At 41.4% G+C, this 24890-nt stretch overlaps 1 protein-coding gene across 2 annotated transcripts; it reads left to right on the forward strand.

The window, feature by feature from the left end:
* Positions 1-1212: 1212 nt before the first annotated feature.
* On the forward strand, positions 1213-24232 carry TOM1L1 (target of myb1 like 1 membrane trafficking protein). Of its 2 annotated transcripts, XM_010407445.4 has the most exons (15): positions 1213-1387; positions 1469-1553; positions 3712-3790; positions 9761-9910; positions 10175-10294; positions 11823-11930; positions 12513-12629; positions 15485-15618; positions 17973-18033; positions 19415-19532; positions 20290-20386; positions 20844-20904; positions 21761-21848; positions 22125-22197; positions 23108-24232. In XM_010407445.4, exons 1-15 carry the CDS (start codon positions 1330-1332, stop codon positions 23151-23153), a joined length of 1395 nt encoding a protein of 464 aa, XP_010405747.2. In that variant the 5' UTR covers positions 1213-1329; the 3' UTR covers positions 23154-24232. The 2 variants fall into 2 exon arrangements, with proteins under 2 accessions (XP_010405747.2, XP_019146296.1); XM_019290751.3 differs by lacking the exon at positions 1469-1553 and having other exon boundaries at positions 1218-1387.
* Positions 24233-24890: the final 658 nt, after the last annotated feature.

Genomic DNA, 24890 nt, shown 5'->3' on the forward strand with positions numbered 1-24890 from the left:
GTTAAAACCATCCAGTAGATGGGGCCACAGAGTTGTACAAAACGCAAAAGAAAGTAAGATTAGTTCCTCCTAGGAAAAACTCTCATAGTGCAAACAGAGCTTTGTTAATCCGTTAAATTCTACTGTCAGGCAAATAATTTATTTACTTATATCGTGTCCTGACTGTATGACTCATTAAGCTGTACTCAAATGCTAGTTAATATGATTCCGTGTGTGTTTGATACTGAAATATTTACAACTCTCAGCCAACAAAAATTACAGCTGAGATCTTAATTTTCATTCATCCTCTATTCGTTCCCCGGTATTGTACAGGTATGAGATACAGTCAGGCCTGTGATGAAGTGACACAGTGGAAGTCTTTGACAGTAATTGTAGCAAGGAAGTCCCACATGTGGAAAGGTGTATGTGGCAAGGAGGAACGTGTTAGTGGTTGCTGCAGAATATAAAGGATGACTTTATGAGTGTAACTTGGATGCACCGTTCGGATTTTTTTCCCCGTTTCTTTGAGATCTTTTGCGTGTATTCTTTTAAAATGTGTGGATCAGAAAAGAATGTGGGGGTTTGAGAGCACCTGTAGGGAGGTTGCAGGAGTAGGGGTAGCCCCGGGGGCTGCGCAGCGGTGGCTGCAGAGGTTTGAACTGTGTCTGCACATGGGGTGCAGCGTGGTACCAGCAGCAGAAGGGTCTCTGAGGGTGTTTCTGAGTTTTGCCTCACGAAACGCCAAGTTCCTCGTGGATTCAGCTGTGAAATCCCATCCGGGAGCCGGCTGAGCCACCGCTGCCTTTGAGCGGGGGGCTCGCAGGTTTCCGGGCCATGGGGCAGGAAAATGAGCCCGTGGCTGTGTGACCCGGGGAGGTCAGGGGGTGCTTTGGATCCGGGCCGGGGTGAGGGGCTGACCCGTCCGTGCGGCTCTGCCGGGCGGGGCTCGGCTGCCGGAGGCCCCGGACAGGGCAGCCCCGGACAGGGCAGCCCCGGCCAGCCCCGAGTCGCCGCTGACTCCGCGATCGGGGGGAGCCCGATCCGGAGGCATCCCCGCCCTGTCCCGGCGGGTGTCGGGGAGAGCCCTATCCCAAGGGATGCTCCGGTGGGAGCGCATCCCAGGCGGGTGTCGGGGAGATGCCCGGTGGGACCCAGCCCCGGGTAGGACCCAGCCCCGCGGGGGCGGTGCGGTGCCGCGACCAGGTTCGAGGGGCCACGGCAGCACCTGGAGGCGGCCCCGCCCCAGCGCAGGAAGGGAGCGCCCGGCGGAGCGGGAGGGAGCGGCTGGATCCGGTGGCGGGGCCGGGGCTGCCGCTCCGCAGAGCCCGCGGGACGCTGCCGGCAGCGGCCATGGCTTTCGGGAGGGCTCCGAGGGACCCGTTCGGCACCGCCGTGGGCAGCCTGGTCGGTGAGTAGCCCCGAGCGGTGCCCCCGCGCCGCCCTTCTGTCCCCGCCGGGCGCTGACCCGCGGCTCCCCTTGGCCTTTCAGAGCGGGCCACGCTCGGGTCGCTGCAGACGGAGGAGTGGGGACAGTTCATGCACATCTGCGACGTGATCAACGCCACGGAGGAGGGGTGAGCGAGCGGGGCCGGGGGCAGCGGGGCGCGGAGGTGGCACCGGCGTCGCTCGAGGGCAGGGAGACATCGAGCAGCCAGCGTAGGGCGCTGATGTTGAGTGACCCGAAACGAAATAGCGCAGGGAGCAGATAGCTTTAGTCCGCAAGGAAAAGCTTTGCCTTTCGCGGGGCCATCGAGGATTAGGCTCGGAGGTTCTTCCCTATAGACACACGCTAGAGAAGGGCGGTGACAGAGGTTTCTCACCTGAGTTTGACATGTTTTGTACAACCTGTTACGCTTGTCAGGCTGAACGGGTACTCCTGCAAACCCACCTTGAAAAAGGCTTTGAGCACTTGGTTGCCTGCAACACTTTAAAACGCTGGGCTTTTGCCTTCGAGTTCCCCAGCGTGCAGTGTCTCTGGCAGGCTGTGCCGCAGCAGGGGTGAAGCGAGAGCTGGGGTCCTGTGCAGTGGGATCCATTCCGTCCCGGTGTGCACCCAGGGCTCCCAGGACTGAGGTGCTTTCTTGCACTGAACGGCCACATCCAGGTTTGCTCAGCCACTTGCTGCTCTGAGCTTCCTTGTTTCCACCTGTAAAAGGGGGGCAAAAGGAAACTCGTTCTCATGTAAGATCTGCTTCAGCTTTGCATTGTAAGAACTCAGTTCTAGCAGTGGCATATTTTAATACATAACATATTCTCCAGGACAATGGAGTATGCTTTACTTTCTGCACAGGTGTCTTTTTTTCTGTATCAGCTTTTCTTTCCTCCCATTGTTTTGGATTCCACACTCTCACCCGTGGCTCTTAATGCTTGGAATGTCAGTAATAATTACTTCTTTCTGGTTATTGCCATAAGCAACAGCACACTTTGACCCTCAGTTTTTATGTAAAGTTTCCATGCAACAGAGCCTTTTTTTAATAAACTATTTCCTCTTGTGCACAGCTTAGGCTTGCAGAGGAACTCCTTGTAACTTCCTTCTAGGCAGCTACTACTAGTCACAGTCTGTAACACGATAGTAGGAGCAGCAGAACTGCTGCATCTAATTAGGCATATGGTTATTTTATTGCAATATACAGCTTCTGACCAGAGCATTTCCAGATGCTTCAGCGAGGGAAGCAAGCAGGAGTGCAATTGTAGTACAGCTCTCTGCAAGGGAAACTTCTCCACTCTCATGCTCCTATCCATCACTTTATGCTCTACTGATGTGCCTGGGTATGACATAAGATTAAGAAAAATAGAGAAATGTCTTCTTCTTTTTTCTTTTTTTTCATGAAGTATAGCACTTCAAACTAAGAAATGCAGTAATGGTAAACACCCACTTAATTTCATTGACTTTGAAATGTTTTCAACAAAGATTTCTTAGTTTTATCTTAGTGGAACATTGTGCCTATTGCTCCATCTTGGATTCTGGAGAGATCCTAAAGAGAAGTTAGGACATCTTGTTTATGTTGATCATGAGTGTTGGGTTGGCCCTAATAATTGTACACTATAGATAGTCCATATTAACGAGGCAAAACTGCTTCCCTCATGTGATAAGCTCGATACCATCTTCCACCCTTTTCCTCCTACACAGATAGTTAAAAGATACGGGGTGTATATATAGAAATGAAAATGGCTGGGTTAGAAATACCCCTATCTCTGGGCTGGAATGGGTTGTCCATCCATCCATCTATGGTAATTACTCAGATGAGTTAAGTGCATCCTGCAATTATAAGATTGGAAGTTGTCCATGACACCCCTACTCCTGACAGCACTCCCAGGAGAATATTTTGTAATTGCATCATACTTGAAAAGTACCAGTCAACTCTTGATATAGCTGGCAATTGATACTCCCTTTCATGGCAATAAAAGCTAGATAAGTAATTCTATTGTACAGCAGTGAAAAAATATTATTTTGTAACAGACTTTGCAGAGGAGAATAACTTTATTTCTCTGCACAAATCTTTGGAGTAATGCACAGTCTGCAGTAACAAACCTGATTCACTGCTTTGTTGCTCTACTTCAGTGCTGAAGAGATTTTGCTGAAATCAATGGGGTAATTGCTCTGGTTTATGTGGGTGTAAACACAGGGACGGATTTGGTCCTGTATCTCAGGCTGGTATTTTTGGTTCTTGGATGAAGTTATGAACTAGAAAACTTCACTGGTAACTTTTCCTTCTTAATTTCTTGTCACAGGCCTAAAGATGCAGTTAAAGCACTGAAGAAGAAGCTTTCAAAAAACTGTAACCATAAGGAGATCAGGCTTACCTTGTCTGTAAGTACAGCTATGTTTATATTAATTAGACACTAAGAAGGCAAACATTCTAAACGATAAGGTGGCATGCAAATTACCCCTGACACAACTCTGCAGGATGTTTTCAGTCTTTGTTGTTTGTGTGTACAGCACTGCCACAGCTCAGATCAGATGGTTTGCTGGCATTCCATGGACTTCTGGATGATGCAAATTCTGGTTTGGGTTGGTTTTTTTTCACTTGTTCTGTGTAAAAGTAGTATAGTTCTTATTTGCTCCAGTGACTGTCCCTCTGTGAGAGCCCCACCTGTTTGTGAAAGACACGGAGGTTGGGATATTACATAAAAGCTACATTTGACCATTCTCTTACTCACCCTGTTAGTTGGTTAGTGAAACTAGGCACAGTGTGCAATGTGGTGGAATATGTGATACCTGTTTTGTAGAAGGAAATGTTATCACAAATAAATGATAAACTTGAAGGAAAAGGTAACCATGGTGAGTTAAGTAAGGGAGAGGCAGGGTGAGCTATGTGAAATTCAAATGTTATGGCTAAAGGTTGGCGTGTCTGGGAATATCCTCACTTGACATAACCTGGCCTCTAGAATCTGACAGTGTTCCTGAACTGCTCCTGGGTTTGGGGAGGTGTTGTGATTTCAGTCAATTTAAGATTTACCAAGTATGTTAACGCAGGAAGTTCTAATAATGTCCTAAGTCCTGAGTTTCTGACTTGAATTACTCTTTGCTACCAATAGTGCATCTGTGACAAGAGTCATATTATTTGTATTTTAAGGTCTTGAGGATATTAGTCTGTCATTAATTAGCTAAAAGTATTTTCTTCACCATTTCCTTTTTTGAGGTTTTAGAGGCCTGTCTACGTCACTTTGAGTACTATTAATCATGGGTTTGCTATTTGTTGTGTAAAATCATTATCTATATCAAGATGTGCTGCGAAGTGATTAAGGAAGATGGGTGATGGATAGTGCCAAATTGTAGCTCGCTTAGCAATTGCCCAAGTGTCTCCTGACAAGTTAGAGATGAAGATAATTGTGTTAAACATGTCAATATAGACCTTCAGCTCACTCCACTTCCGCACTTCTTCCCTTGCTTCCTCCTCCACTGTCTCATGAGTCACATTTTTGTGTGTTCTGTGTGTTTGCATAATGGAAACACTGGGTTTCCACTGTACCTGCAATCCCTCTATCAGGTCTGTCTCCTGCAGCTCTTCTGCAGCAAGGTCCTGTTCTGATTATCTGACACAGTCTCTGCTGCTAATCCAGGGTGTAGGTTTAGGAGCTGTTTCCTGGGCATTTACAGTGCAGATATACCCAAGGTGATATTGCAGCTTAGCTTTTGAGTATGTAAAAGTGGGAGAAGGATCTTGTTCTGGGTGTATCCAAGGAAGAACTTTACCACACTGACCTGGAAGTTTGTATTGCAGATGGAGCATGCAGCAGGTTCAGCTGGGAGTGCAATTCCTGTGCTGTTCCAGCCCCGTTCTCTGTCCTCACCCACTCCCATGCACACCTGTAACTTGCCTGCCAGGCAGTCACATCCTCTTGGCCCAGCTGCTGTTTTCTGTCTGCAGAGTTCTTCTCTCTATATTCCTTAATCTTGTTTCCTTTTTTAAATTTAAATAAGTTCCAGACTTTCCTCTAACTCTCTCTCTTTCTGGGTTTAGATCTTACATAAGATCTTCTATGCTTTGTCTCTCCCTCTGCCTCTGGCTTCTTTCATTTTTCTTTCTTTTTTTACCAGTACTGCCATAATTTTAGCATGTGTAAAATCTTTCCTTTGATGACCTCATTGCTGGCCATGTGTGGCTTTTACCTTTCCCACATCACTCTTCCTATGTGCTGTATCTTCTGTTTTTATCTTCTTAATTGCCTTAATGAAATTGTTCCTGTTTTCCATTTTGAAATGCTTGGTTGACAACAGCAATTCATTGCAAGTGGGAAAAAAACCCCAATTTTCAATTCCTTAAACACAAGCCCTTCCCTCCCTGTGCAACTCTCATCTATTAAAAACTGTTTTCCTCCCAGAGTTTTGCAAAAATAAGGGTTCTTTTTGGATGAACTGTTAGTGCCTGTATTTCTTACGGTAAATGTGGTCCTCCAGCTTTTGAGACTCTACATCAGATTGTCTCTCCTACCTACATTAGATACAACTAAGAAGGATCTACAAATCACATTTCTTTTGAAGTGCACTTTGATCCACTTTTATCTACTCCACCTTGACATCCTAGAATTTAATATTTCTAATGAAGCTGCTTAAGGAGCTCATTCCCAGAGGATACACACAGAGTGGAGTGTGAAAGTCTTCATGGAAGCCGCTCAACTGCACATGTTAGGCCTGATTCTGTTACTGAGATGGGTTAAATCTCAACAGTGTGTTCCTCCTCCTTGCTCTTGGATGCTTCTTTATTTACTTGGAGGAAGAAGGCTGAGTGCCAGCTGTATAATGTGCTGGCTGTGGCTTGGCTTCAGGTGCTCTGAGCTGCTGAAGTTCTTGTGAAGTCACATGGATGGAGGTGTTTGTGTGTTAGGCCATGGAGTTGCCTCATACTTGGCCTTTGATACCACGGAGAGATCAGGGCTGGTGCTGGAGGTTGCACAATCAGAGTGAAGAGGATTAGAGCTTTCAGGCAGGAATCCAACAGACTGTGTGTGTGTTACTTCACTTTTTATTACTGGTAGACTTTAGATGCATAAATTCTGTTTATGTAATGAACAGTGAGACAGCTGTTCAGTTACCTCCATAGGTCTCCCTTGGTTTTGTAAAGCATTTGCTGCAGTGCCCCAGTTCTGATACCTCTAAGGTCTTAGGAGCTGAACAGCACATGGGGAAATTGTTTCTTGAATGTATCCCTCTCACTCCGGCATTCAAAGCAGTGGGCAGAAATTTAAGATTAAATTACTGTTTCACGTCTGTATTACATTGTTGGAAAATATTTTAAAGGAAGTCATTTTCCTAGAGAAATTGTGGATGCCCCATCCCTGGAAATGTTCAAGTCCAGGTTGGATGGGGCTCTTAGCAACCTGATCTAGTGAATGGCAGGGGAATTGGACCTAGTTGATCTTTAAAGTCCCTTCCAACATAAGCCATTCTATAATTGCTTAGAATTAAATTTTGAAGGGTATTTTTTCCTAAGAATATTTCTACTTTTCCTTTTAATCACATGTAATTTTTCTGATGCAGAAAAAATTTAGCATGGCACATGTGACCTTCAGATTTAATTTTTTTAATTAACATTTCACAAAGCAGAGGATCTGAAAAACAAAAACATGAGAGAGTCCTCCAGCTCCTCAATTGAAAGAGTACTACTCAATTTTATTATACTTTATGGTATATGCTGACAAAGAGAAAAAGAAGAGGACATTGAGTGGGGGCAAAAGAAATCCAAATCTCCGTGTTTGAAATGTGAAATCTGAAAAACTCAAGACTTCTGAAAATTCAGTGGTTTTGAAATGCTGAACCTTGATCAAATGTACCCAGCCCCTGCACTGTAATTGATGAGTGGCAGCTGAAAGAGCTGCTCGTACCGGTTTGGTTTAAATGCTGGCCTTGGAAACAGCATCTTGCAGTTCCAAATGTCGGCTGGGCAGGCATTAGGATGTGTTCAGTGGAGTGTAATCCTGGACATGGATTAATGGCTTGTTCCCCTTGAGTCTGAAGTGCAAAGAAACAAACCGTTCATCTGGGTTTTCTTGCAGCCACCTTGGGTCTAAGAAGTGTCCATCACAAGCTGCATCCATTGCTCAGCTTTATGGACCAAACCTGGCTGCTTTAGATGAGCAGTGAGTCCTGAAACCTGGGTGAGGTCTCTGTTGATAAGGAACATCGTTGACTTTCTGCTATACTCACCAACTTCTCACTTTTCTGTTTCTGCCTCAGTTTGGCTTCACTTCTCTGTAGATGCCTTTTATCATTTAGTTCTGTGATTCAGTCCTGTAAACCAGAGGCCTTGGATTACACCGTTTGCCCCCATTTTGCTCAGTGCAGATATCTGGGATCAGTTATCCTGGAACGCAGCAGCTCTGTCAATTCCAGCACTTCTCACATCCTGTTTGTTATTGACAGGAAGTTTAATGGTTTGATTGAAGTTAATTTGCCAGTTTTGTTATTAAAACGTGTCTCTATTGAGTTCCCATTGTGCTGTGTGGAGCAGTGGTTGGCTTGGCCAGCTTGGATCTGTTCCTTCAGTGGAAGTGCTTGCGACTATGAAGTCGTGTTTGCACTGGAGTCCTATTTGCATGATAAATACCCATACTGAAATTATAATGAAAGGTGTTATTAGCATGAAAGTGGCTTGTTCATGAATAGTCCAGTTAAAAATAATGGAGTCAAATTCTCCTTTTTCTTATACCAGCTTAGTTTTACCCTGAGTAAGTGGGCTGGGGTGTCATAATCGAGTGGAAGATCCAGATCATTCGTTCAGTACTTTCATTTAGCGGGTAAATACTCAGTCCCTTAAATAGAGAATTAATAATAGGGAGTACCATAACAAATTTGCCATGCACTGGGTTGAAAACATTTTACACAGACCATCTTTGAAGTACTGCACAGGCAAATGACTTTGCTTATTTGCCTATGTTTCATGTACTCTCCATGAAAAGCAATGTTTCGAGCCAAGATATTTTTGTAATTATCTTTCAGTTAGCTTTTTGTACAGCAGTCTGCCAGTGTCTCTTTGTTCTACCCTGTTTTCATTTTGGCAATATATTTTCTTCTGGTCTTAAACCTGTTATCCTGTAAGTTCCTGATCACACTGAGAGAAAAATCCCTGAGTCTTGATGTTAGAAAATTAGTTACTAAAATGATTTCACTTAGTCAAATGTAGTCTGCTCTGAATAGAAAGTATATTTAACATACTTTTATCAAGATCACAGTATCATCCCTTTAAATATGTGTATCCTTTTGAGAATATGTCCTGTCTGTTACATGATTCAGGGGAACTTTTGTCTCAAAACACATGAAATTTTGCAGCCTTTTGTTAATGTCAGCCCTTTAGTTCCACCTTTCTATCTTCCCTCTTACGTTGGGAGGGAAAATGAAGCTATAGTTGAGGAGAAAGAAGCACAAGAGTGACCATTTTTGTCTCTGTGGGTCATCATCCATCTTCAGATTTGGGCCAGGTGAGATGAGTTCTGTTCCTGATTCTGCAGCTGATCTGATTGACCCCAGTTTCCTGTCAAGTCCCAGGTGACTGAGATGTAATGGCAGTTTTTGACATCTCTTCTGGAAAATGGGAATTATAATCAGCCACCTCCAGATGTACCAGGGAGAAGTGTTATGTCCTTACCACATCCTGCTGTGTTTGACAAGGCAGTGCTTACAGGGATCCTTGCTCTAAGCATTTCAAGCAGGGTTTTGGAAGTAGACTTCCTTCATTAAGATGAATCTGACAACTGGAACATTTCAGCTCATCTGTTTCAAATCAATGTGACCTTTGAAATGCATGGAGAAATTGTGCTCCAAGTTGGTGAATTTGTTCTTTCCTATTTTATCATTAGTCTCTCACTTACAGGGCAGATTAGAGGACAGGCATTTAGTAATCTTGATTTTCTTCTCCTGCAGAGCTCTTCAGAATCTGTCAGACCAGGGTACCTATGTGCTAGGCAGTGAATTAATTCTATTGCTAAATCTGTAAAAGTAACTTTTTTAAGATATGGGCAGATTTCCTGCTGTTAAGGTACTGTGTTCAGTAACTGCTGTGACATAGAAACAAGTGTGACCATGCTTCTCTGTTAAAAACAGTGGCACTCTGGCTGGCACAGCTCCTTTGAACTGTGCGGGTATCACAGAGCACGCAGGCAGCTGCTGTTCCCCTGAAGTAACCTCATCAGGCATTCTAGTGAGCAGTAATCTGTTCATGTCCATTCTTACTCTTCCCCATAGTTCCTTGAAACAAATTAAACAGAAAGAAACAAAAGCAGTCAAGTTGTGGGGTTTTCCCCCCCTATTCTTTGTGTAACCGAAGGTTTTTTGTATGTGCAGCTGCTTGAGATGTGTATGGAGAACTGTGGCCCAAGATTCCAGTCTTTAGTTGTGAAGAAGGATTTCTGCAAAGACAAGCTGGTGAAACTGCTGAACCCAAGATACAACCTGCCCATTGATATGCAGGAGAAAATCCTGACCTTTATCATGGTGAGTCTGGAGTAAACTGTGAGTGTTCAAAGTGTCTCTGCTGTGTTGTAAATGTTTAATTGTGCAGCCTGTTTAAATCCTGGGAACCTCTTCCTAAAGCAGGCCTTAACTTTGGAGCTGTTGTGGTTCCTGCTGCACTGAATGGAGTTTTCCAGAGTGGAAGAAGGGAATGACCTGTCTTTAGGACATGTTTTAAAAGCATTTGTCTGACCCACTGACTGACCATTTCTGTGACTGTTACTGTCCCTGATATTTCGAAACCAGGTTTGGGCACGGGGTTTCCAAGGGATGGTGGATGTGAGCGAAGTAAAAGAAGTTTACCTAGAATTGCTGAAGAAAGGAGTGGAGTTTCCGTCCTCTGACACCAGCAGAGGTGGATCTAAGGTGAGGATATACAAGGACACTTCAGAAACAGTATGTGTTAATTTTATGGGACACAGAAGGTGTGTTTGATCTGGGCTTTTTATTTAAATGCTCCAGGGCAGAGTATGACCAAACTACTTAAGCACGTGAGCAGGAATCAGTTTCAATTATAACAGTGAAGATAACAACAAAGAAACCTGACCTATATAGTAGTTTATTTCATTTCCAAGTACAGATTCATGGATATGTTCTCAGAAATGAAGCATCTCTGTCTTGAGACTTTGAAAGATCTGTGCATGCTGTTTACTTCAAAATAAATGAGTGCTTAGTGCTCCAAACTTGTCAGCTTCTGAAAGCCTCAACAAAAATGAGTGAGATTTTCACAAAAACACGTACTGTTCAGAATATGAGCATCATCTATCTTTAAGATTAAATTGAGAATTGTAGAAATCTATAAGAAGAGATTATTGTCTGCATATCTCTTCAGCTTTGCACAATCCATGCACAGTAAGTGCTATTTAAGCCTATGTCATAGGCAGTGTTGTGTGGCATTTAGGACATGAAATATAAGTATAGTTTGAGCATTGAACTTCAGCTGAAAATACAGTACATGGTTTAATGCCATTCTTTCTAGATTGCTTTTTTTTTTTTTTAAGAAGAATTTTCACGAGATCTTTGGGCACTGTGAAAGCCTTCCACCACTGTGTGGAATCTTGCAATTACAGAATTAGATGTCTATAATCAGTGCAGACAGGAATAATTCAGATTTATCCTGAGTTTGATCTGCTGATTGAATAGTGGAGTACACAAAAGCTTATGTATTTAAAGGTTGTTCAAACAAGCCATGTGAAGAGTGCTCTCAATAAACACTATTTTTTTCCCTCACCTAGTACATTAGAGATTATTTTGTCTACCTCAGGTACTTGCCAATTAAAATCAGTGGCAAACTGTCTGTTTATCTTAGCAGAGCTGAACACAGTTTTTACCTCGGTCTCCAGGAAGTGAAGGGTTTGTAGTGTGTAGTGCAGGCTGGGATTTGCATTTGCATTTTTTTTAGCAGTCAGTTCAGATGCAATGCAGGTGAAGCTTTCTCAGACTGTTCCTGCTTTTCAGCCCAGGAGGCTTTTGTAGTTCACCTTCTGCAGAGACCCACACTCAGCCCCCGAACCCTTCTACTGCTTCCAAGTGTCATCCCATTCCAAACTGTCCTTCATTGCAAAATTGCATTAGCACTTTGGGAAGGACTCTTTGCTCTTAGATGACTTCATAATTCCTTGCTAGCCTGTTCTTGAGCCGTTCCCACTTTGTCCTGTGATGGAATTTACTTGCAAACGCTTTCTAAAGATACTTGATTTCCAAGCTTCATTTCATTACAAAATAGACATTAGATTTATTTTTGTAAATAGGCTTTGCTCAGCAAATTCCATGGGAGCACTGATTATGAGGAAGCTCTTGCCCAGTTGTGTAGTCTGAGAGATGGTCCTCTCTCAGCAGGATGCCTGCTGCAATTTTGTTCAACCCAAGCTCTGTTTTTTTTGTGTTTTCACAGATTTCACCCCCGCCTTGTGCAAAGTCATCCCCATCCTCTACCAGTCCTGCCAAACGTTCCTTCCTGCCTCTTCCCACAGGCCCAACATTGTTGTTGACTCCGGAGCAGGTGCAACACTACAGGTTTAGGGGAGGGTGGGTCCACCTGAAATGTGCTGTGAATGTGTGACTTGAGCAGCCTGGCTGCCACTGGAGTGACCCTCAGTTCACGGGGTGTAGCTCTGGGTTCTTGGTCTTAGGTTTGTGGAATTACTACTCAAGTGTGTGAATATCTAATCACATTTTACAATTCTGTTATGCAAATTGATAAAAGCTTGTTCAGAGATAAGCGAGAAAGCCAAATTTACTTTCACACAAGGCTTGTGTGAAGAGGTTGTTATAAAAAGCAGGAAGGAAAGGACAGTTCTCTTCCATTCCTGCTTGCCTATGTAACTAAAAGGAGGAACAGTAACATCAGTGAGAGGGATTAACTGTAAGGAAAACAAGTAGTGCTATCAGGCTTGGATCTTAGTTTGATTGCACATTTAAAAGCTGAACTAATTCCATTCATTTTCATGGTGTGTTACCAGAGTAAAATAATGCTAGCTAAGTCCATATTATACCTAATGGAGAAGAAAGTGTGTATTAGAGGTAAGAATTATTCTGCTCGCTCTGTTCACTTACACAATATTTTCCTGTTGAATTCCAACAGATTGGGAAACTGTACAGTGAACTGGATATGGCAAAAATGAATGTGAGAGTGATGTCATCAATATTGAAAGAAAATGTTCCTGGCTCTGAAAATCTGGATGATATGAATCTTTTACAGGTACCTGATAATTCATTGATAGGGGCTATTGGTTTGGTTATAGTTGCTTTCTAAAGTGTTATGTCTTGTCTTTTAACATCTCAATTTAGATTGACAAATGGAACCCAACAGCAGGTTTCTATCTCTCATTTTGCTCAACTTGCTTTCATCTCCTTCACCTTCCCTTGACATCTCGATAGTCAGGAAAGGACAATACAGCTTGAAATGCAAATATAAGCTCTAGGGAATTCCAAGGGCAAAGGAATTTTATAATGGAGCGTTCTCTGTTGAGCATGTTCTGTCAAACAGCCCCGAGAACATTCCAGCTGAACGCAGCTGCCTTGTGGGAGAATAGATGATGCCACAGTCATGCTCTCATATCCGTCCTGGAGTTTGCAGAGCTCTCTTTATTATCACCAGTCCCTTAGAGGCAGACTGAGGGCCAGTAAAGAATATGAAGCATTGGCTTTATGTGTGTAACCTCAAAGGTTGGGAGCTTGCTGTGCTACAGAAGAATCCATGTGCTCTTGAAGTGTAGCCTGAAGGAAGTGTATTGCAATAGTCTAGTGATGTGACAGTGAACCTGTACATGTTCCTTCTGTGATATTATGTGCTTATGCTGTATTTTTCTGTTTAGAAATTAAAAGTACAGTATTACTTTAGCATTGCAATAGTGACCTGTGTTAATGGAACCTTTTTGGTTTCATATTGTCTGCGAGAACTTAAAAAACTTTTACCACATCCTCCTGTTTCTTACCTTACCTCCAAACTGCTACAATGAGGAAGCATTTTTGGCAGTTTTGCAGCATTAAGTGTTTTGAAGAACTGATCTAATTTTTGCAAGCCTTGAGTGCACTTCTTCTGCCCAACATAGACATTTTCCTGTGCAACAAACCCTTACTGGGTGCTGTTGAGAATACACTGGTTTAATATGCTTGACCATCTCAGTCCAGTCCATGACAAGGCTGGGAAACAGAAAAAGTTCATCTTTCATTTCCTGTCTCCTGCTGTGGCACTTCTGTATGTGGCACAGATTCAGCTGCCCACAGTAAACCAGTGGATTCTTATTGACACTCCCAGTAATAAAATTGTTGGCAAAAGGTTGAGGACAGGGTGTGGAATTCCCATATGTGGGAGAGTGAATGAAAACTCATTCCTTTCACTGTTGTTCTTTCTGTTCTTTTTCTCCTGTGCACCAAGTGGTACAAAACATCAGGCATGGCCAGCCTTTTCCTTGAGCAGTGTTTAATGTTCTCTTTTTGTTTGGGACACTACTTGGATTGGACTTCTGTTGTCACAGAACAAAATCCTTTATTAAAAGAGCTGCTTGTTTAGACTTTGAGTGAGTTGGAGACATTGATTTCAGTCCCTCAAAAACTGTAACAAGGTGAACTTGATCAGTGCAATGTGTTTTCAGTTCTCTATCTTCGTTAGTGGCCAGGCTCCTCCCTTTCCACACCCTGTGCTGGACAAGGCTTAAGATACCAGATTTCACTGGAACTAATGTGCTGGCCAATAACTGTAGTTAAAGAATAGCTCAGGATCAGCCAAGAAGCGTAACAAACTTTTGTACTGGATGGTGAATAGACATGGTGAACAGATAGTGGATGGATGTGCAGGAATTTGGGTCCAGGTCAGCAGCTGGTAAGAATTAACACAAATGTATTGGAATCACTGATGATTGTTATCCCAGCTGCTACTCCATCATTGTAAAACTCCAGTTTTCAGGCAAATCTGTGCCTGAAATGAGTGTCTCAATTTCCTTCTCTGTTGAGTATTGACACTTGCAAAGGAGAGCTAGTCTGCCTGTGTAATGGAGTCATAAGAAATACACATTTTTTTAAATGTGGATCAGGTAGTAAAGTGTGGAGTCAGGTTTTAAATGTAATTACAGACATTAAGCTGAATACATTTTTGTGTTTTATCCTGGGCCATGAAGATACAGTACTGAAAAGTACAGCACTCTACAATCCTGACACAGATTTAGCAAAGGGGTGAAGATTTCTTTTTCCATAAATAATTGATTTACATGAAGTATGTATTCTTTGAGGACAAATCAGATCACTTTGAATATCAAAGCAATTTCTGAATAGTAGTTTGCAAATAGAGTAATTTTCCCCCTCCTTTGTTTTTTTGTTTCTTTAAGCAGAGCCAGCCTGCATTTGCAAATGCAGAGTGAGTGAGAAAAAATGTTGGCTGAATTAAAGTTCCTGTTGCTAAAGAATTTGTTTCTTTGAACATGCAAAATCTGCAGAGGGGAGTAATATAAACAGACTGTCTTCCACTTCACCAGACAATAATGTAAAATTTTGCTTAATAATCTCTCATAATTCTCCTATCTGTTAATTCTGTAAGGTTTGTGTTACTTTCTCAAAAGTCCATAGATTAAGTTTATCCAGACTTCCCATTTAAAGGAATAGTTAGAGCTGGAGACTTGTCACAGAGCACTTCTGACCTTCAGACTAATATTTTCTTCAAGCAGATGTTGAACAGGATTGCATCCAAGTATCCTGCTGAGTTTAATCAGCTTCAAGCAGGATCAAATCACATTGGCTCTACATCACCCAGATGTGTCTTTGTTATTTTGCAATTTGTAATTTAGGCTTTAGAGATAGCTATATCTTTAGAAATGACAGTGGATCAAGAGGTAGGGGTTAGGTAGGAGTGATGTGGTGGTGGGAGTTGTGACCCTGCACTGGAGAGATCAAAGATGTGGACATTGTTCTATTTGCAATGGTTGGTACCCATGTGGTTTGTGTAAATTAAGGAATGTTACCTGTGACTGCAGTGCTTGAGTGTCTTACCATCCAGAACTGTCATATTGAGAGACCACAGTTACGATTTTTAATTTTTTTTCCTTCCCTTGGTTCGGGCAGAAATTGTACAAGACCTGTCGGATGATGCAGGAGAGGATCATGGAATTGCTGGTGACAGTGGAGAATGAAGATGTGATTGTTGAGCTAATACAAGTAAATGAAGATCTGAATAACGTCCTCCTGGGACATGAAAGGTAAGTGCAGGGCTTCTCTCCTCACATTTGGAATCCTACCTGAATAAGTGCACTTAATGGGGAGATGGTCCCTATGCCTAGTGTTGATTTTATCCTTAAATTCAGAAAAGAAATATGATTGCAAAAAGAGAAAATTATGTATCTTCTGCCTCCTAAACACTTCAGAAATGGTTCAGGAAAGTAGTTAGGAAACCATAGAGTGGGGTAAAGCAAGTTAACAGCATGGACAGGAAATCAGATGGAGGCACGCAAAAATAATTTTGGAATTTTTGGTAGAGTCCAGTGAATTTGTCAACAGCTGCTACAAATCCTTTGGTGCTGGTGCTCATCCTTATCTCTGTTAAGTGTCTGTGCTTCCAAGAAAGAATGCTTGTCCTCCTTTCTAAACAATTTTGACAGCTTTACTGCAGGAATTGGCCATGGAGCAGCCTTCTGCCTCATTGCATGCTTAGGAGAGTTGCTTACTGTTCTCAGCTGGATTGAAACACACTGTTCTGCTTGTCTTACAGCAGAAAATGTTTCTTTATTTCACACATGAAAGCACAGCAGTACTCCTGTTGACATCCTGGGTGTTTGTCTGTTATGGCACTGCTAGCATGACTGGATGCTGGCAAAACTGAAACCAGTTTTCAACTCAGAATTCCAGTGTTGTTCCGCAAAATATCACAAGTATACTCCTGGAGAGTGTTCTGATTTAATAGGAGATACCCCTCCATCTTAAGTAGTTGATCTCTTTCACAGCTAAAAAGTGTTCTAGGAATCATTATGCATCAAGTGCAATTGTTCTTTATTAAATTTAGCAAATTTATAGAATTTAGTAATCTTTTTAATCTTCTTCTGAGTGCTGCACTGAAAATACCACTAGTTCTTCTAAGTGTCAGGCATAAACTTTAGGCCTAATAATGACAACATTAAGTTTTCATGTGCCCTTATGTCTACTGTAGTGTTAGTGGATTTTACAGCAGCTGCCTTGAAAGAACTGTGTGCTCACTTCTTCCTTTAGGAGGTTTTTCCTTTTAATAATCAGAAAAGGAATTCTATTCAACTTTTGTGTAAATCCACTGAAGTCAGATGCGGGCTTACATTTTTGTTACAAATGATGAATACTGGTGAGGCCAGGAACCTTGAACTGTGAATAGCAGCTTGTGGGTATAATTCAACAGATTCCTCAGTAAAGACATGGTGATGGAAAGAGTGATTAATTTGGACAGAAAACTACTGTATTCTAGTAATCCTATGGTTTTTATGTAACAGGTCTTCCTGAGTGCAGATCCACTGCACTTCAGAGTGGATGAGTATAAAAACGTATCTGGTTCATTTTGTGTTGCAGAAGATTTGTTTTTTGGATCTCCCTCTGAACTATGAGATGTGTAAAGGGCCAACTGATTTTGATGATCTGCATCTGTTTCACACTGTGTGTTGTTGGAGGATGAGTCGTGCTGCATTTTCTGTTTCTGATTATTATTGTAGAATCCAAATTAAATCCAGAGCAACCTCCACTGTACAACCAACAGCTCATGTGTGTAACAGTGCTTCCCTCTAGTGTCTCTGCAGCTTCTTGCTTCTTTCTGGATTTATGATAAATACTTTCTGCTCTACAGTTGGAAAGGTTTTTTTTTCCTGCTGCTTCTTCATGCATCTATACTCTTTCTGGGCCTCCCTAGTACAGTGACCCTGAATAGCAAATGCAGTTGGATAAACAGTCTCCTGTCTGTACAACTCGGGGCTTCTGGTGCTGAAACACAGAGACCTTCTGGATGCTCAGTGTCACCTACCTGGGTCTGCTCTGGACCCACAGTAGCAGTGTTATCACTTCTAGTACAAATGCAGGTAGATTTTTTTTGTTTCCATTTTTAAAAAAATTATTTCAGAGACCTGCACTAATGAGAGGGTTGTGTGCCAGAACAGGTGTGTGGTTTGTCCTGGGAGGGCATGAGGGAATGCCCAGAGCTCTGCGGACAGAAGGCTTCCGGAGACTCAGCTGGACGAGTGTTGTGGTCAGAAGGAGCTGGATTTGGCACAGAGGATGTTCACAGTTACCTAGCTGGTGTGAACAGAGGCAAACCACTGTCAAAGGAGCCTTGGTTTTGTTTAGGAACAAGCAGATGGCTGTTTCCAAACGTGAGGCCAGGAACAAACCAGCTGGTGTTGGTGTAGGAGATCCCAGGACCACAGCCCTGGAATGGGAGTCAGATTGCCCGTAAAGAGACAGGTGCTCCAGGGACAGCACTTGGAGTACTTGTTCGGTGCTTCTGGAGTCTTTTGAGAATCAAACGTTGATTATTACTGGTTTCATATTCTGAAGGACATCATAGGAATGTAAGAATGAACATTTAACTCTGCACCTTCAACAGGTTCTCACGGAACAGAGTTCGTTTCCTGGAGAACCAGAGGATACAACGTGAGCGGGAGGAGGTAATTAAAGATGAACTGCAGGACTGCAAGCATTCCTTTTGCTCTTCCTTGTGAAATATACACTTCTGATACATGCAGAATTTTATTTTCTAGTTGAGAGGTGCAGGAGACAACAGACTGACACTACTCTTACTGATTTTTCTAAAGTCTCACTTGCAGAATTTCATGCAAATTCATGTAACTAAAGCAGCAAATAATGTCAAATCTAAGAGGGAAGCTTGGGTAAGAAAAATGAGGGAGAGATCTATTCAGATGCTGGTTTATTGCCTCTCCAGCTAAGCACAATTATCTGCCATACACAAAATGAGAAACCATAGGTTCTTTTCATTTGCTTTCTGTTAATGATCTAGAAACTGAAATACTGTTGCACTTTGAGAATTCACTCTTGCTGCTGATTTTTTTTCCTGAGTCAAAGCTTTTTCTGAATTGTGACTAATGGCTTGTAGCAAATCTTTAATGACTGTCCTTTATTGATTGATAATTATGGTTGTGAATTATATTGCCCAAAGTAGTTTTGCACATGTTTCAGCTTCTGCTAAGCCGTAGTTATGCAGTCATCTAGGACTCGATATGAAAATGCATTGTAAATGCTGAAATACTGCTGACAATTACTAAAAAAAGGTAGATGATCTTGTTTTTCTTGAAAAACCCCTCTTACTACATTCTGGTTATGTAGGTGGATGGTTTTGCTTGATGGATGCACTGTTGGGTTAGTTAATAGCCCAAATGGTGTAGTCTGTGCATTTTTGTATTACTAAGGAGACTGTGAGTTTAAAATGCATCATCTTTTACTTACTTATTTTTCATCTGTTGTGAAAAAACCTGTATGATTCAAGCATGGGGTTTTATTAAACCTTTGGCTGGTTACATTTTTAACTCCAACACATTCACAGGAGAAAGGAAGGGAACTCTTTTCTATGTCCTAGGAAACATTATTGTGATTTTGATTTTTTTCTATCCAAAATGGGACTGGAAAAAATCAATCTCCTAAGTACGTATCAATCTCATTAACACAAGTAAGTAGCAGGAAAAGAATTGTACAGGATCGATCAAAAGATAAATGTCAGTCCTGTAACTAAACAAGTTCAGAATAGCTTTATAGAATCGAATCCTTTCTATTTTCTACTTCAGAACTGGTTTTCTTTATTTTTTGAAACTGATCTTCTCTGAAATGCCTATTTTGTTTCATCAGTTACATTTCAAATACACAGAGTCCTGATCTTCTCTTTTATTTACCAATTTTTAATACTAAGATTTTAAAAGTTTATATTCTGTGAAAACAGTAATTTGTTTAAAACTGTGTAAGTTCCTTAAAAAAAACACCCAAAAAACAGAACACCAGGAAAAACCCAAAATAACTTTCTCTCTTTCAAATATTAAGCTGTACAGGAAACAGCCATCTGCTCCCTCAAGTGACCTACTTGGCCTCTCCATAGATTCTCCATCTCCTGTGTCTGCAGTGGTGCAAAGTGACCTTGCAGTGTCTCCTTCAGGCCCAAGTAGGTGGTGAATGCCTCTTTCCCTTCCATTCCGCTTCCCTAAAACAAACCCACAAGAGCTTAGTGGAGGAATCAAGAAGGTCCTTGTAAGAAAGAAAACAAAGATACTCCTTAACTTTAAGGATGTTCCTTAAATTTTCTTAAAAGGAGAATTGAAATGTGTCCATAGGAACAAAACTGTAAGGTAGTATAAGGTTGCCTGTAATTTTTTAACAGTAATTTTTTTCCCCCGTTTTATAGATTTGAGCAGTAGAACATGCTCTGTTTTCTATTGCAGTGAGGCCTGTAAAACACTCTGGTAGTTTCTACCTCAGCTTGTTCTGTAGACTTGGAAGGAAGAAACAGGAGTTTTTTCAGGAGTGTTAGAAAGACTTGGCTTCAGGTACCCTGAATTACTGTTTGCAGAATCCCCTCCTTTACCCACTTTAGAGAAATCCATATACTAAAGCTAAAGGTGTGAATGTCCCCCTGGGAATAAATGCCTAGAATTCCATTTTAGTCCTTTACAAATAGCAAAAAGAGTTTTAAGTAGTATCTACCATGCAGAGCTCTGCTGATGCTGTAGAGATAAATATCTTGGATCTAAGACTTTTCAGAGTCATTAAAATTTTGCCTTTCATGTGATAAACAGCAATTCATTTCAGACTCTTTATAGGCCTTCCAAACAAAAACTTAACTCTTTCACTGTTCAAAGTACAAGTAGCTACTTTTGCATGATAATGTTTAAATGATCATTAATTATCGCTTTGAATTTCAGATGGCCTATCTGCACACCCTGAAGATAAAAGCAGGCCTCATCCATCAATTTACCCACAGCTGGATTCAGCACCTCCTACAAAAGCTCATCAATCCCCGTGAGTAGTTTCTTATCAAGGAATGGGAATGGATAACAGATCCTTAGGGGTATTAGTGCTCTGTAATTCATCTAATGAACATAGAAGGCTCTGAGGACACAGATTTACTACTTTTACATATTAGTCCAGTAAAACAAGTGAAAATTCCCTCTGTACTAGACACTGCTTGGGAGGGTTCAAAATACACTTTTGCCTGCAGCACTGTTTTGTCATAAATAGACATAAATGTACCTGACTTTCAGCAGGGAAAGGGAGAAACATGAAACAGGTCAGTAAAAGAGTTTAAGACAGGAGAGGTGTCCTTATAATGCCTGTGCGTTGGACACTGGTCCATCTGCCCATGCTGCTCTCAGTTGTGACACACAGGAAAGACAGACCAGCCAAAAAAAAAATGAACAATCAGAATAAACAGTTTTGATCATTTCTTACTTACATTCAGTGTACTGCTCTCTCCTAGATTTGCAGCTGAAGCACAAAACAATAATGTAAGCAGCCCACCTGGACACACATACAGCAATGTGAGTAATACTTAGGTTCAGGATGATCATTCTTGTCTGGCAGCTGTCAAATGAGAACTTTCGGATTGACCCCAACTGCTGTCCAAGTGGGATGCAAAGATCTCTTCTGTGCTCCCTTCTCCATACCTCAGGGAATATTCTACTTGGTGATCAGGTCAACTTTCCTCTTTTGCTGCCACAGATCCTAATGTGGAAGCCTGTTTCCTTGGGTCCAGCACAATCCCAGGGCAATTTGCAGAAACCACTTGCTCTGTTATTTGTGTTTAATTTGTTGCTATGCGAAGCAAGCTGAGATCTCCTCTTATTGCCATGATGTCACTCTGGTGTATTTTCTATCTCAAATAAGATATTAACAACAAACATACAAAAAAAAAAAAACAGAACAACCCAAAGCCCCCAAAAAAAACACAGCCCACCAAAAAAGTCACTTAAACCCCAAGTACAGTGCAGGGCAAATGTCATGCTGCAGAGAAACACCCATGACAGAAGGAATGGAAAGAATATGAAGGGGCTTTGAAGTAATGTTATGAAGGTGGTATGAAATAAAAAAGATGAGAAGCAGCTCCCAAACAAACATGCACAGTCCTTATTTTAAACTGCAAGTCAAAGCAGATGTTTGAATCTGTGTAGTGTAACAAATCACACAGAAGTAAATTATACAAATGTGCTATAGAACACTAAAAGTTGCTTTGAAGTTTGTGTGGAGAATGAAGATTAATTGGGTTGCTAACTATTGGCCTTAGAATTTTACCTGCAGTAGTCAGAGATTGAAGGTAAGTCAGCAGTTGTATAAGTGAGGTCAAACCAGTTCTCATAGAACAATCTGTTTATGCATTGTTTTGCTTGATGTCCTTAGCTGGCGACTCTTCTAAGCCCAGTGCCTCTGAACCCAATAAATCTGCAGACTGGACAGACTGTGCCATTGAATGGACCATCACCAGCAGGTAATAAATACTGCAAATCACCTCTTTCACGTTTCATTTTCTTGTTAGAACTTAAGGCCTTTACATAATGACTGGCAGTGACTAGGAGCAGCAACAAACATTGACAAAGTCATACTGCTCATGGATGCTATTACACACCTGTCCATTTTAGCATTTAAAGCAGCTGAATCCATAGCAGATAATGTGCTACTTTCAGGAAGACACAAAAAACATGCAGTAATCATGCTGTTCATTCTCATTTAAATCTGGATGTGTCTGCCTGTCTTTATTCTTCAGCTCCATCAAAGAACAAGTCACAGTCACCTCATTACTACGAGATAATGGAATTTGATCCCTTGGCTCCCACTGAGTAAGTAACTTTTTAAATATAATTTTAAAATTCAGAGGTGCCAAAGGCAAAACGGCTTTTTCTTCTGAGAGGGAAAGCAGACCTCTCTACGTAGGTTGAGTTAACTGACCAACTGCATCACTGATGGAAATGACAGTGGCTGCATTTTGTATGTTTTCTTCCAGTATTTCTGGCATAAACAATTAAGGAATAAACTGTAGTGTGCTCATTAACTGGCATCTGTAAAAATGAAGGAGTAATCCTGGGTCAAAATTACTAAAAATCCTATCCAGTGATACAGAAAGGTGGAGGAAATATGGTCAGGGTCCTGCTGAAGGAAGCTGATAGAACTTCACAGGTAGTTCTGGAATAAGATAACAGAAGAAATTCCTGTTCACAGCAATCATGTTTTTTAAAGAATGTTTTTCTACTGCATATGAAAAAAACCCTCAGTTTAAATATAAACCACAAAAGGGAATGGATGCTGTGTCTCTCCAGAAGGCCAAAATAGTGAGACAGTGAACTAATACAAAACTTAACAGATGGCAAAACCCCCCTTTCTAACAGGAAATTGCAAAAAAATTGAGCTGTCTATACAAAACTTATTTCCAAGGAGCCATTGAATTCTGAGGTAGGGAAATCTCAACAAAGCTTCCATTGTTTTTTTTTAATTAGTGCAGTAATTGCACAGTGGTGCACTTGCCATTTGCGTTTTGCAGTCCTGTTCCCAAACTTGTTTGATCAAAAGTAACAATGTCCAGAGGTACCTCATTAAATGTAAGATCATCAGAGCAAGGTTGGCCCTTTGTTTCCGTGGAGACCTGGGCATCCTGCAAGGGAAGCTACACTGTAAACTTTGGGCAGGATTTCCCTGGTGCATTTTGTCAAAATGAAATGTGATATAGGAGTCACCCTGCTCCTCCACTTTCAGAGCTATTTATGAAGAAATTGATGATGTGCTGAAGACAGACGTTTAAAAGAACACAGACTGAAGGTGGAGGTGGAATCCTTTCCTGAATACTCTCTGGTGCTGGTCCTGTGCAGTGCTTCCTGTAACTACAAGTGAATAACAGAAAAGATTTTGCATTTTGACACAACAAATAATTAGTGTTGGAGTACTAAGCTGTGTGCAAGTTGACGAGTTACTTGGCTCTACACCTTGACAATTTGTCCTAAATGTTCAGCTGTGTGTTCTTCAAAGTCACTTGAATGGTTATTTTAAAGTATTTTGGGGGCCTTTAAAATGGGACTTCCAAATTCACCTGTGTATGAAGCAACACTTGACACCAGGCACAAGTAAACAAAAAGGACATTACATTCACAGAAACTGCAGAACCCAGTTTCTCTTTTGGCCTCACTGCTGTCTATGTTCATCTCCCTAGAAATCTATCAGGGGGTTTTGATATATAAAATGTTTTTCTAAAATTGGCCTCTTGATAGATGTCTGAAGATGTGCAGTGTTACTTTCCTACATCCTTAATACAGATTTTCTTTTTTTATTTTCTTCCAAAAACCCCACAGTATAGTTGGATTTTTGTCTTGGGAAGAACCTAAGCTGGGACGCAAAGTGCTGTCATCCATAATTAACAGAGCAGGAAAAAAACCTGCTTGCTCCTGTGTTGTTGTTGTTGCTTTTATTGACTCAGTAAATATGGGAGGGGGATCAGTTATTTCTTTTGATGTTCCTGCCCTGCAGAGATTGTTCTGGTGAAGGAAAAATTAATCATCTACAATGCAGATGAGCAATAGTTACCCATTTATTTTGTTTAACCCTGTTAATAACTGTTTTGTCTTTTAATAAGTGCCTTATCTATTTTAATGCTAAATGTAAACTGTGCACTTTAACAGGTATAGTTCTCTGAATTTATAGCTAATACAAAATTTGAGAACTTAGTTCATGTTCATAGCTGATAAGCTAATTTGTGAAATAACTGCATTTTAAACATTCCTTATGTTAACTGTTTAAGGGATAAGTTCTCAGCTGGTTTTGCAATTTTTGTAGCATAAAATCCCAAATAAAAGCAAATGCTGAGATGTAAACTCTCATCGCTTCCAACTTTTTCTCTATTTGTGTATTCCTTGAAACATAAATGTAGGTAGCTTTGGAAGTATTTTAGTGTGAGTCTGTGCAGTTTGCTGCAGGACCATCAGAACCCCTTGCTTCTATTCAAAACACAACCTTGACAAAGTTGGGGGTTTTGTAAGCTGAGGTGAAAAGGTGAGTTACTTTACTCTTAATTTTTCTTGCATATTTGCAGTGGTCTGGACTGCAGCCTGAGAAAACATCTGAAAATAGGATTTGAGGTGGATTGTTTTTTTAATTTTTCCCCTACAGCTTAGTTGTATAGGCAGAACCCCCACCGTGAAAGGTAACAAATCCAACTGGCTGTTCCAGTGTAATCCATAATGGGTGATTGCTGAAGAAACCTCTCTGTGTTTAAAGCAGCACAGATAGATGGAGGGGAATTGGCTAATTACCAAGGTTAGAGCCTGTGTTACAGAGGGAATGTGCTCAGCATCTGTGCAAATTTGGGCGTTCAAAACTCGGGGGGAGAAACCACATTTTTATGGAATTGCCACTTGCCAGGGGGATACTCCTTTTCTTCTGAAGAATGTGGCCAGAATAAAGCAATGGGTGGAGAACTCCCATAATCAGTTCAGCTTTTAGAAGGACAGTGGACTAAAGGCAACTGAGGTAAGAAGTTTTTTTTTTC

Source organism: Corvus cornix, chromosome 18, assembly GCF_000738735.6.
Source record: "Corvus cornix cornix isolate S_Up_H32 chromosome 18, ASM73873v5, whole genome shotgun sequence".
Lineage (NCBI taxonomy): Eukaryota > Metazoa > Chordata > Aves > Passeriformes > Corvidae > Corvus > Corvus cornix.

What these genes read in the sequence shown, in the direction of transcription:
- TOM1L1 (XM_010407445.4), top strand. Translation starts at nt 1,330, where the DNA reads ATGGCTTTCGGGAGGGCTCCGAGGGACCCGTTCGGCACCGCCGTGGGC. An exon ending in CCAGCAGAGGTGGATCTAAG is followed by an intron (nt 10,295 to 11,822) that starts GTGAGGATATAC and finishes GTGTTTTCACAG; the next exon opens with ATTTCACCCCCGCCTTGTGC. An exon ending in AGTGTCTCCTTCAGGCCCAA is followed by an intron (nt 19,533 to 20,289) that starts GTAGGTGGTGAA and finishes TTTGAATTTCAG; the next exon opens with ATGGCCTATCTGCACACCCT.